The 13,755-nt window shown below is 44.2% G+C and overlaps 1 protein-coding gene across 1 annotated transcript in view; it reads right to left on the reverse strand.

Moving 5' to 3' along the window:
- LOC139399926 (cilia- and flagella-associated protein 54-like) overlaps positions 1 to 13,596 on the reverse strand; it is a gene marked incomplete at both ends in the record, with an annotated part of 33,073 nt that extends 19,477 nt beyond the window's left edge. The window contains 6 exons of the mRNA XM_071145056.1: positions 818 to 994; positions 1,129 to 1,216; positions 2,368 to 2,574; positions 12,456 to 12,579; positions 12,818 to 12,953; positions 13,403 to 13,596. Of these exons, the coding sequence (XP_071001157.1) occupies positions 818 to 994; positions 1,129 to 1,216; positions 2,368 to 2,574; positions 12,456 to 12,579; positions 12,818 to 12,953; positions 13,403 to 13,596 (926 nt within the window). The remainder of the gene's footprint in view (positions 1 to 817; positions 995 to 1,128; positions 1,217 to 2,367; positions 2,575 to 12,455; positions 12,580 to 12,817; positions 12,954 to 13,402) is intronic.
- Between the last annotated feature and the right edge of the window lie 159 nt (positions 13,597 to 13,755).

Below are 13,755 nucleotides of genomic sequence, written 5' to 3' on the forward strand. Positions count from 1 at the left end.
TTGGCTTCTTGCTGCACTTGCGTAACAGGTAGTCAGCCTGCCACACAGTCTCCTCGTGGAGTGCAATGTAATCGGCCACAATCGGTATCCAAAATATGGAAAAAGTCAAGGGGTCTGAATACTTTCCAAATGCACTGTATACTGTATGCTTGTGTTAGCTACCAGAGAATCTATTTATGCTGCAGTAGTTTATGTGTCGGGGGGCTAGGGTCAGTCTGTTATATCTGGAGTATTTCTCCTGTCTTATCCGGTGTCCTGTGTGAATTTAAGTATGCTCTCTCTAATTCTTTCTTTCTCTCGGAGGACCTGAGCCCTAGGACCATGCCTCAGGATGGCATGATGGCATGATGACTCCTTGCTGTCCCCAGTCCACCTGGCCGTGCTGCTGCTCCTGTTTCAACTGTTCTGCCTGCGGCTATGGAACCCTGACCTGTTCACCGGACGTGCTACCTGTCCCAGACCTGCAGTTTTCAACTCTCTAGAGACAGCAGGAGCGGTAGAGGTGCTGACGTTGCACTCTCGACAACTACTGTGATTATTATTATTTGACCCGGCTGTTCATCTATGAACGTTTGAACATCTTGGCCATTATAATCTACATCCGGCACAGCCAGAAGAGGACTGGCCACCCCTCATAGCCTGGCTCCTCTCTCTGGCCTTTCGAGTGCTTCTTCACCTGGATTTCTTGCTGTTTGGGGTTTTAGGCTGGGTTTCTATACAGCACTTTGTGACATCAGCTGTAAGAAGGGCTTTATAAATACATTTGATTTGATTGATTTGAGCTACTAAAGTTGGTACAAACTTTACTCAGACTCACTGTGCGATCTTAGCGGTCAGTAAAGCTCCCTGCAGACAGCCCCAGACTCCAGCCTGCTTCAGGGTGGGTTGGTGTTGGAGGGAACTTGTACCCCATGACACCCCGTCCCATGAGTCTAGCACCCCAGAGCTCTGCAGGGCACAGTCCACTGCCTTGCTCCAGTAGGAATGAGCTGCCCTTGGTTTACAAGCAGAATCACACAGAATCAGAAAAAACGTTGGTATTCAACAATTTTGTGTATAATCATGTAGACATACAAATTAAACACAATACAAATAGTACTGTACATTATGAGTACAGTCATATCTTACCTTCTGTTTCCATTATAATAGTGCAGGTTTCCCAGGTCATGTAGCGCCTGTACCCTGAGAGAGTCATGGTTGTTGGCCTGAAGGTACTCTAGATTGAAGTAGAAAAAAAAGTCCAGTGTCCCTCATCTTTCATTAAAAAAGACAACCAGAAACAAATATTCAGTACAATCATAAGGATCAATCACAACCATTTCTTTGCAGATACAAGTGGAATATCAGTTACTGGTATTGTGAGGCTAACAGGTAGACTAGTGAACAGCAAAGGATTGGTGAAGAGTAACAGTTTAACAGTCTGATTGTGACTATAGCTTTAAAAAAACAATGTTAGTGGTGTAGCAGTCTAAGGCACTGCATCGCAGTGCTGAGGCGCCACTACAGCCTGGGTTCCATCCCGGCCGTGACCAGAAGCCTCATAGTGCGCCGCACAATAGGGTCATCCGGGTTGGGGGGGGGGGGGGTTTGGCCGGGGGGTTTCCTTTGCTCATCGCACTCTAGCAACTCGTGGCGGGTCGGGCGCCTGCAAGCTGACTTCGGTCGGAAATTGAACAGTGTTTTCTCCGACACATTTGTACGGCTGACTTTTGGGTTAAGTGAGCAGTGTGTTAAGAAGCAGCGTGGAGTGGTGGGTCATGTTTCGGAGGACGCATGTCTCGACCTTCGAGCCCGTTGGGGAGTTGCAGCGATGAGACAAGTTCGTAAACTACCAATTGGATATCATGAAAATGTGTGTAAAAAAAAGTGTTGGCCTCCCGGGTGGCGCAGTGGTTAAGGGCGCTGTACTGCAGCGCCAGCTGCGCCACCAGAGACTCTGGGTTTGCGCCCAGGCTCTGTCGTAACCGGCCGCGACCGGGAGGTCCTAGCGTCGTCCGGGTTAGGGAGGGCTTGGCCGGTAGGGATATCCTTGTCTCATCGCGCACCAGCGACTCCTGTGGCGGGCCGGGCACAGTGCAGTGCGCGCTAACCAAGGTTGCCAGGAGCACGGTGTTTCCTTCGACACATTGGTGCAGCTGGCATCCGGGTTGGATGCGGGCTGTGTTAAGAAACAGTGCGGCTTGGTTGGGTTGTGTATCGGAGGACGCATGACTTTCAACCTTCATCTCTCCCGAGCCCGTACGGGAGTTGTAGCGATGAGACAAGAGAGTACCTACTAACAATTGGATATCACGAAAAAGGGGTAAAAAAGTTTACAAATAAAATGTCAATTAAAAATAAAAGTGTTATATGGGTCATGTCTCTTACGTATGGAGTTGCTATAGGAGTTGATGACGGTGTGTATCTGGTTGGGGGGCAGAGGGCAGCCGTAGATAGAACTCAGGGTCCTGTAGTCCTCAGTGGCTAGGTCTGGAGGGCCGATGGCCGGGGCAGTGCACACTGTCACGTTAAAGTCCACCCTGCCATGACCCTGAGCCTTGCTACTGTTCTCCTTACAGAATGGAACCTCAAACACTGGCAAAGAGACACAGATGTCAGTTTCATAGACAGTTTCAAGCATGCAATGAAATCAGTTAAGACAAAGAATACATTTCCACAAAAATAGTGTAGCATTCACAACTGTATATTGTCTTCATTAGGCTTCGCTAAGATGAGAACATTTTATATAATTTATGCTAATGTAAATAGACTGAGTGTACAAAACATTCCGAACACCTTCCTAATACTGAGTTGCATGCCCTTTAGCCCTCAGAACAGCCTCAATTCGTTGGGGCATGGACTCTACAAAGAATCAAAAGCGTTCCACAGGGATGCTGGCCCATGTTGACTCCAATGCTTCAAGTTGGCTGGATGTCCATTGGGTGGTGGACCATTTCTGATAAACACAGGAATCTGTTGAGCAACATTGCAGTTCTTGACACAAACCGGTGCGCCTGGCACCTACTACCATACTCCGTTCAATCAATCTACACACAGTACCCCATAATGACAAAGCAAAAACAGGTTTTTAGATTTTTTTGCAAATGTATTAAAAATAAAACACTGAAATATCACATTTACATAAGTATTCAGACCCTTTACTCAGTACTTTGTTGAAGCACCTTAGGCAGCAATTACAGCATCGAGTCTTCTTGGTTATGACGCTACAAAGCTTGGCACACCTGTATTTGGGGAGTTTCTCACATTCTTCTCTGCAGATCCTCTCAAGCTCTGTCAGGTTGGATGGGGAGCGTTGCTGCACAGCTATTTTCAGGTCTCTCCAGAGATGTTCGATCAGGTTCAAGTCCGAGCTCTGGCTGGGCCACTCAAGGACATTCCCAAAGCCACTCCTGCATTGTCTTGGCTGTGTGCTTAGGGTCATTGTCCTGTTGGAAGGTGAACCTTCACCCCAGTCAGAGGTCCTGAGTGCTCTGGAGTAGATTTTCATCAAGAATCTCTCTGTACTTTGCTCCATTCATCTTTTCCTCGATCCTGACTGGTCTCCCAGTCCCTGCCGCTGAAAACATCCCCACAGCTTGATGCTGCCACCACCATGCTTCACCGTAGGGATGGTGCCAGGCTTCCTCAAGACGTGATGCTTGGCATTCAGGCCAACCAATCTTGGTTTCATCAGACCAGAGAATCTGTTTTCTCATGGTCTGAGAGTCTTTAGATGCCTTTTGGCAAACTCCAAGCGGGCTTTCATGTGCCTTTTACTGAGGAGTGGCATCCGTCCGGCCACTCTACCATAAACGCCTGATTGGTGGAGTGCTGCAGAGATGGTTGTCCTTCTGGAAGGTTCTCTCATCCCCACAGAGGAACTCTTGGTCAGTTCTCCCTGACCATGCCCTTCTCCCCAGATTGCTCAGTTTGGCCGGGTGGCCAGCTGTTAGGAAGAGTCTTGGTGGTTACAAACTTGTTCCATTTAAGAATGATGAAGGCCACTGTGTTCTTGAGGATCTCAACACAATCCTGTCTCGGAGCTCTACAGACAATTCCTTCGACCTTGAGGCTTGGTTTTTGCTCTGACATGCACTGTCAACCGTGGGACCTTATATAGACAGGTGTATGCCTTTCCAAATCATGTCCAATCAATTAAATTTACCACAAGTGGAGTCCAATCAAGTTGTAGAAACATCTCAAGGATGATCAATGGAAACAGGATGCACCTGAGCTCAATTTCTAGTCTTATAGCAAGCAAAGTGTCTGAATACTTATATAAATAAGGTATTTCTGTTGTTTAATTCTAAAAACCTGTTTTCGCTTTGTCATTGTGGGGTATTGTGTGTAGATTGATGAAGGAAATAGCGCTCTGGAGCAATAAGGCTGTAACGTAACAAAATGTGAAAAAAGGGAAGGTTTCTTAATACTTTCCGAATGCACTGTACACAATCCATGTCTTTATTGTGACTCGTTTCAGAAAACGAGGCTTATGTCGTGCGTCACTTTTTCACAGGAGAGGCATTGTAACATATACATTTTTTTTTAGCAGGAATGCCTTCTGGAACATGTGAACGTTCATGTACCTTAATAACAAACTGCTATGCTATCTGTAAATACAAATAAAATGGTTAAGTCACAAGCCTAGGTGGTTTAGCCATGGAAAAAGCTATATGAACCTTCCTGCTAGCCATGATTGGCTGAGATAATGGATGGGCTGGACATGCAGAGTGATGCGTTTGGATTGGTCTGCCATGTAGCACGCTTCCTTCTATAACATAAGACTCAGCAGTATTTGTAGGTCAAAAATAGATATATCAGGAAATCGGTGGAAGTAGAATATGATAGCTAAAGAGATGGAGAAAATTCAGGCGTTAGATTGCAAATGCGGAGAGAGTGGAAAAGAGAACACAGAAGGCTGTTGTATATAACACCTGTCTCCAGATTACATCTTCAAACTAAGGGCAATCATGGCATCTGTGACAGAGAGGGAGAAGCGTTCATCCATGTATCATCCAAATTTATTTATAAAGCCCTTCTTACATCAGCTGATTTCTCAAAGTGCTGTACAGAAATATATACACTGCTCAAAAAAATAAAGGGAACACTTAAACAACACAATGTAACTCCAAGTCAATCACACTTCTGTGAAGTACCGAGATAGGTACCGAGATGAGATCCTCAGACCCCTTGTGAGACCATATGCTGGTGCGGTTGGCCCTGGGTTCCTCCTAATGCAAGACAATGCTAGACCTCATGTGGCTGGAGTGTGTCAGCAGTTCTTGCAAGAGGAAGGCATTGATGCTATGGACTTTCCCCAGACCTGAATCCAATTGAGCACATCTGGGACATCATGTCTTGTCAACTTGAAAAAACAACTTGTCAACTGTCTTGTCAACTTTCAAAGCAGAATTACTTTCCCATTGTTCCTCAAATGTAGTGTACAGTTGTGGCAAAAGTTTTGAGAATTACACCAATGTTAATTTTCCCAAAGTCTGCTGCCTCAGTTTGTATGATGGCAATTTGCATATACTCCAGAATGTTATGAAGAGTGATCAGATTAATTGCAATTAATTGCAAAGTCCCTCTTTGCCATGCAAATTAACTAAATACACAAAAAAAAAAACATTTCCACTGCATTTCAGCCCTGCCATAAAAGGACCAGCTGACATCATGTCAGTGAGTCTCTCATTAACACAGGTGTGAATGTTGATGAGGACAAGGCTGGAGATCACTCTGTCATGCTGATTGAGTTCGAATAATAGACGGGAAGCTTCAAAAGGAGGGTGGTGCTTGGAATCATTGTTCTTCCTCTGTCAATCATGGTTACCTGCAAGGAAACATGTGCCGTCATCATTGCTATGCACAAAAAGGGCTTCACAAGCAAGGATATTGGTGCCAGTAAGATTGCACCTAAATCAACCATTTATCAGATCATCAAGAACTTCAAGGAGAGTGGTTCAATTGTCGTGAAGGCGGCTTCAGGGCGCCCAAGAAAGTCCAGCAAGCGCCAGGACCGTCTCCTAAAGTTGATTCAGCTGCGGGATCGGGGCACCACCAGAGCTTGCTCAGGAATAGCACGTACAGTGAGGCAAAGACTTTTGGAGGATGGCCTGGTGTCAAGAAGGGCAGCAAAGAAGACACTTCTCTCCAGGAAAAACATCAGTGACAGACTGATATTCTGCAAAAGGTACAGTGATTGGACTGCTGAGGACTGGGGTAAAGTAATTTTCTCTGATATATCCCCTTTCCGATTGTTTGGGGTATCCGGAAAAAAGCTTGTCCAGAGAAGACAAGGTGCGCGCTACCATCAGTCCTGTGTCATGCCAACAGTAAAGCATCCTGAGACCATTCATGTGTGGGGTTGCTTGTCAGCCAAGGGAGTGGGCTCACTCACAATTTTGCCTAAAAACACAGCCATGAATAAAGAATGGTACCAACACATCCTCCGAGAGCAACTTCTCCCAACCATCCAGGAACAGTTTGGTGACGAACAATGCCTTTTCCAGCATGATGGAGCACCTCATCAATATTTTGGGTCCATGGCCAGGAAACTCCCCAGACCCTAATCCCATTGAGAACTTGTGGTCAATCCTCAAGAGGCGGGTGGACAAACACAAACCCACAAATTCTGACAAACTCAAAGCATTGATTATGCAAGATTGGGCTGCAATCAGTCAGAATGTGGCCCAGAAGGTAATTGACAGCATGCCAGGGCAGATTGCAGAGGTCTTGAAAAAGAAGGCTCAACACTGCAAATATTGACTCTTTGCATCAACTTCATGTAATTGTCAATAAAAGCCTTTGACACTTATGAAATGCTTGTAATTATACTTCAGTATTCCATAGTAACATCTGACAAAAATATCTAAAGACACTGAAGCAGAAAACTTTGTGGAAATTAATATTTTTATCATTCTCAAAACTTTTGACCACGACTGTATGATATACCATTTTCTAGCTCAGAGTCTTTACTTTTATCCAATGTAAAAAACACAATTTCAAATAAGATCGAATCGAGACGGTCGGTCACAATTGTCTCAAGGCTTAAAAATCCTTCTTTAACCTGTCTCCTCCCCTTCATCTACACTGATCGAAGTGGATCAATAAGGAAGTGACAAGTGACATCAATAAGGAAACATAGCTTTCACCTGGATTCACCTGGTCAGTCTATGTCATGGAAAAAGCAGGTGTCCTTAATGTTTTGAGTCCTTAATATACACTCAGTGTAGATATAGTTGATAAATGTTTTTAAGAATTTGAAGTTAGGATAGCCTGAATGTTCACAAGTTAGCCTTGTAGCTTAATTGGCCAAGGAGCAGGACCATTTTGAATAGCTACCTCTGTATTCCTATGGTTCTCATTCAAACCTATGTTAATTCATGGAAATGTAATATGGTTATAGTTGAAGAAGTATACACAGTAGGGGTCTTCACAGGTCCACACGAACCCGAGAGAGGCGCGTGTTTTTCACGAGTGGGGCGTGTAGCTTTTTGTTTTTGTCGGCCAATCACAAGCCACCAAAGTGGCACTTAGCCTCTGGCTCTGTGTCTGTTGTGGCAATCAACTTAGGAGATCAATGGAAGATGCAATTAAAATGACGGAATTCAAAGTTAAATGAGAATGATATGTTTCAACAACCAAGGGCCAAGAGGTAGGCTGTTCCTTAATACATTGATTAGAGCTGCTGTTGTGGAGGACGGGGGAAAGCGCAGCCTATGTAGATTTGAGTAGCCAACCCAGCTACCTAGCTAGCTTAACTGTCTTCTCTTCTCGGGTTGATGCAGTCAAAACAGGTACTATATAATCAGATTGGATGATAAAAACATAGCTTTGGCAGCTAAAAGTTAGTAACTAATGCGAGTCGGCTTGGTTGCTGCTGTCTCTCTCTTTCTCCTCCTCCCGCCACTCAGCAACACACAGGGGTTATCTCGTTTAGGAAAAAGACAGTCATCCGTCCCTTCTCCTTTGTGACCCGGAAACCCGGATAAGTGGTTGAGTGGTCGAGGAGTGTGTCAATTCGCTAGTAGGCAAACGAAAGAGTGTCCTCCCCTCCTCGATAGCCACCTTTCATCGAGGATATTCATATGTATCCTATTTTTTAAATCTACAACACCCCTTTTAAATCAGATTTTGTTTTGATAAAGGAAAAAAATATGCACACGTTTAAAAACAATACGCTATTTATCTATAAAATGTCTAACATTTCTAACTTAATTTGTTTTGATCCACCTCTGTAAACTTAATTTGCCTAATGACGTGCAAGTGGAGAAGGACCGTCTCATTTCAAGCGCATTTCCATCCACGTTCACTCGCTGAATCTCCTTGATTAACTTTTACCTTTTTTAAAAGGAGGCGAGAAGGACGCAGGAGATGAGCAAATGTACTTGATTAAAGGCCAGAGTCACAAACACACAGCAAAGTGAGATAGAAAGTATGTACTCACAGGGTTGTGTGTGTGCCAGCAGCAGTAGTAGCAGTGTGCGGCTGTGTTGGAAGTTCTGCAGAGTGTGATGGCCCTTCTCCAGGGCCTCCCTGAAACAACACAGTGTATCCTCCACATCCAGAGGAACACACACCACACACATGGCCCGGCGCACCTCTACAACAGACCAAAACACACACACACATGGCAATATGACTAAGGCGACACATCAATATACCCACAGACCAGAATGACTGATGATTTAATGAAAAAATGAATGGTTGAATGTAGGGCTCGACATTAACGCTTGTCCTCTTGTCCGGGAGAAGTAAAAAAAAAAAAAAATTGTTGGCCAAGAAGAATATAGAAAAACAAATCACAAAAAAATCTCAATATCAAACAATTACTCTGAAAATAATTGAGAGGCAAACATTGGAATAATATTATATTTATTCTATCTATTTTTCATGTACATACTGTACTTACATGTACATACTGTAAGTAAAAAAGCCTACATGTCAAGGTGTAGGTGATATACACATATTGTCCAAACCAATGCAGACATTCAGAAAATGTAGCCAAACTTTAATGAGACTTTTAATGACATAAATATAGCCCGGAGAGTGAAGGACCATGCCATTGGTGCACCGTATATCACCCACCTTGAATCGGAGGCGGTCAGCATTGTTTTGTAAACACTTAATATGCCATTGAAACCAGAACTTTTCTCGTGTTCTATTGGTTTTCAAATCAACGTTTAAGTTCATTAGTCATGTACAGTGCCTTCAGAAAGTATTCAAAACCCTTGATCTTTTCTATTTTGTTACGTTACAGCCCTATTCTAAAATGGATTGAATTGTTTTTTTCCCCTCATCAATCTACACACAATACCCCATAATGGCAAAGTAAAAAGAGGTTTTTAGAAATATTACATTTACGTAAGTATTCAGACCCTTTAGTCAGTACTTTGTTGAAGCACCTTTGGCAGCGATTACAGCCTCGAGTCTTCTTGGGTATGACGCTACAAGCTTGGCACACCTGTATTTGGAGAATTTCTCTCATTCAACTCTGCAGCTCCTATCAAGCTCTGTTAGGTTGGATGGGGAGCGTTGCTGCACAGCTATTTTCAGGTCTCTTCAGAGATTCAAGGGTTCAAGTTCTGGGCCACTGAAGAACATTCAGAGACTTGTCCCGAAGCCACTCCTGCGTTGTCTTGGCTGTGTGCTTAGGGTTGTCATGTGCCTTTTACTGTGGAGTGGCTTCCATCTGGCCACTCTACCATAAAGGCCTGATTAGTGAAGTGCTGCAGAGATGGTTGTCCTTCTGAAATGTTCTCCCATCTCCACAGAGGAACTCTAGAGCTCTGTCAGTGACCATCAGATTCTTGGTCACATCCCAGACCAAGGACCTTCTCCCCCGATTGCTCAGTTTGGCCAGGCGGCCAGCTCTAGGAAGAGTCTTGGTGGTTCCAAACTTTTTCCATTTAAGAATGATGGAGGCCACTGTGTTCTTGGGGACCTTCAATGCTGTCGACATTTTTTGGTACCCTTCCTCAGATCTGTGCCTCGACACAATCCTGTCTCGGAGGTCTATGGACAATTCCTTTGACTCATGGCTTTGTTTTTGGTCTGACATGCACTGTCGACTGTGGGACCTTATATAGACACCTTTCCAAATCATGTCCAATCAATTGAATTTACCACAGGGGGACTCCATCAAGTTGTAGAAACATCTCAAGGATGATCAACGGAATCAGGATGTACCGTAGCTCAATTTCAGGTCTCATAGCATAGGGTCTGAATATGAATGTATTGTGGGGTATTCATTTTAGAATAAGGCTGTAATTTAACAAAATGTGGAAAAATTCAAGGGGTCTGAATACTTTCCAAACGCAATGTAAGTAACCCATGCTAGATGGTAGTTGCTAGTTAGATCTCACCTCTTTCTTCATTTCTAATGGATATTATCTCTGTTACATGAAACTGCTCAAACGTTTGAGAAAGGTGTTTCCCGCTAATTGCATTTTGGAACATTCCCACGTAGCCTACAGCCATTTGCGCATTGTTGAGCTTATAATATGAAGAAATAAAACTTGATCATGTTGCATCAGCCTCATTGCTTTTTTAAAATAGTTTAATGTGCAGTGGTTGTATGAATTTTGGATCTGTCGACCCAGAACTGTCCCAGAGTCTGTTTTGAACTGTAATCATATTTGTTATCGTCCCAGGGACAACAGGACACCCTTAATTTCGAGCCCTGGATGGAATTATTCTATAAACACATAAAAAGTACTAGTTTTGTAATTGTAATGTTGCAATATTTTATAGGCCTAAAGGGGAGCTTTAAAGGGGAAGTGTTGTATTTTGAGACATGCTAATTACCGTGGCTGATTGGGCTGCACAACGAGTCAATAAGCCAGCGACCAGTGCACCAGTGTTGTATCGACATGCCTGCCGACTTGAAGCGCTTCCTACTGGGTATCACGGTCATGTAGCTAACGTGGCCATTTTTTGCTCTCACTGGATTTAATTTTAAGTAGGATAACCGTCTACACAATAAATAACTAATATTAATAACCATTTAGATGTCACTTTGATACACACATACGGTCTACTCCTCAATGGGTAGGGCGTGAATTGCAACAACACCGAGACCCAGTGCCCTTCGCCTCCACTTGACAAGCACTATTGTCCGGCAACGGTGTGAGAAGTAGCTACCTTGTATCCAATATCAGGGTGACAGTCACAGTAAACACACGCATACAACGTATCAACAGTACACCCATCATCATACTTTTAATCAAAAATAAACAATTGTCAGTTTTAGAACTGAAAATCTACAATTATTATTTGTGTAAAACCAACAGTGAAATACGACGCAAATTCATTCACTCAAACTCTTGCGGTACGGTAGTTGCACTACTTTGATTGCACTGCTCAATCAAACAGTCTAACCTACAGCAGAGCGCTTTCGACACGCCCACTACTTTCCTTTCGACAAACCCACTAATTTCCTTTCGACAAACCCACTACTTTCCTTTCGACAAACCCACTACTTTCCTTTCGACAAACCCACTACTTTCCTTTCGACACGCCCACTACTTTCCTTTCGGCAAACCCACTACTTTCCTTTCGGCAAACCCACTACTTTCCTTTCGACAAACCCACTACTTTCCTTTCGACACGCCCACTACTTTCCTTTCGACACGCCCACTACTTTCCTTTCGACACGCCCACTACTTTCCTTTCGACAAACCCACCACTTTCCTTTCGACAAACCCACTACTTTCCTTTCGACACGCCCACTACTTTCCTTTCAACAAACCCACTACTTTCCTTTCGACAAACCCACTACTTTCCTTTCGACAAACCCACTACTTTCCTTTCGACAAACCCACTACTTTCCTTTCGACACGCCCACTACTTTCCTTTCGGCAAACCCACTACTTTCCTTTCGACAAACCCACTACTTTCCTTTCGACAAACCCACTACTTTCCTTTCGACAAACCCACTACTTTCCTTTCGAAAAACCGGCTACTTTCCTTTCGAAAAACCGGCTACTTTCCTTTCGACAAACCCACTACTTTCCTTTCGACAAACCCACTACTTTCCTTTCGACAAACCCACTACTTTCCTTTCGACAAACCCACTACTTTCCATTCGACACATCCACCAGCCCATACTATGTCGCCATATTGGGATACAGCTACCCACTTCTCCTTGAATATGCATCAGAAACCATTAGGCAGAGTGTAGCCTACTAATGCATTTTATTTTGTAAAGTGGTTCCTTGCATTATACAATGACGTAGAAATGGTGTTAAATACCATTTACATTTTTGGAGGGACAAGTGACTTGAACTTTGACAAGTAAAAAAAAATAGTCCTACTTGTCCAAAGGACAAGAGATAAAAAAGTTAATGTCAAGCCCTGGAATAAATAGCATAATAAGGTTGGCCTATATCAATAGTGCTAGGCTTATCGACTTATAGCAATAAAATATGATTCATTGATTGACTGATTGATTTCCAGCTGCTACTGGATTCCCGTACCAGAGCGTTCGAGGAGCTCAGCGTTTGGGTTGGTGGGAGTGTTGCACCCTCGTCTGGGGGCAGGCACAGCAGGGGGAGTCCAGCAATTCAGCAGCTGTCTCCCTGCATAGTTCTTACAGGTGATCTGACACGCAGGGGTAGAGACTGTTCAACACACACTGTACACACACAAACAGCATCCTAACACACAGCAGTAGTCTCAATTCTGTCCCTACAGTATTCATTATAAACCATACCCCATAGAAGCAGAGTTATCCTCTAGTCCACAGTAAGCCTTAGGAATGGATTAGTGTCCTGACATTGAGTTCAAGTATGACACCCTGTTCATTGGGTGGTAAAAGTTTGTGTCTATTCCCTCTAACCTTCTCTCCAGTGACGTTCTGTGTTTTGATGAAGTGTGGCTGAGGGACCGGAGGTCCTCCGAAGTAGCTGATCCTCTCTAGCAGTCTCCTCTGAGCGTGGACCAGGATAGGAGTGATCATGTGGGTGTAGCGCTCTCTGGGATGCACAACATACAGGACAGAGACAGTACTGGCAGGCAGGCACGCACACCTCCCTGTGACAGGATGGAAACTACCTACTATGTGTGTGAGTTGAAGAGCAGGGTCGACTGTGCGTGTGTATGGAGAGCAAGAGAGAGAGCAAGAGAGAAAGAGAGATAGTGTGTGTGTGTATGTGTGTGTGTGTGTGTGTGTGTGTGTTTGGAGAGCAAGAACGAGAGGGAGAGAGAGCAAGAGAGAGAAAGGTAGTGTGTCTGTGTGAGTGTGTGGAGATTAAGAGAGAGAGCGAGAAAGAGAGAGAGCAAGAGAGATAGTGAGAGAGCAAGAGAAAGAGAGCAAGAGAGAGAGAGCGAGAGCGAGCGAGGGAGAGAGCGAGCGAGAAAGAGAGTGTGAGAAAGAGAGCTAGAGCAAAAGAGAGAGAGTGTGTGTGTGAGGGATGTTACCTACCGTGTGTGTGAGTTGAAGAGCAGGGCGAGGTGAGCCAGAGTCTCCCAGCGAGCCTCGAGGTAGAGCAGCTCAAGGGTGTGAAGGGTGAGGCTCCTGATCCATCTCAGGTCCACCAGGGTACCGTCATCCAGAGGGGCGGAGAAGTGCATGCTGGCCTCCATCTCCTCATCCTCCAATTCAAACACCTGCCAGAGCTAAGGATGGATAGAGGGAAACAGACACACAAAAGTACAATTATTCACATGGTATAATAGTGGTGTCAACTATTTAATTATATTTTCGACTCAAGTTAAAGATTTTTGTACAAAACATGAAGTGTGTTTCAATGTAATGTACATACTGTACTTACATAC

This window comes from Oncorhynchus clarkii, unplaced genomic scaffold (assembly GCF_045791955.1).
Source record: "Oncorhynchus clarkii lewisi isolate Uvic-CL-2024 unplaced genomic scaffold, UVic_Ocla_1.0 unplaced_contig_13842_pilon_pilon, whole genome shotgun sequence".
In the NCBI taxonomy this organism is placed as follows: Eukaryota; Metazoa; Chordata; class Actinopteri; order Salmoniformes; family Salmonidae; genus Oncorhynchus; species Oncorhynchus clarkii.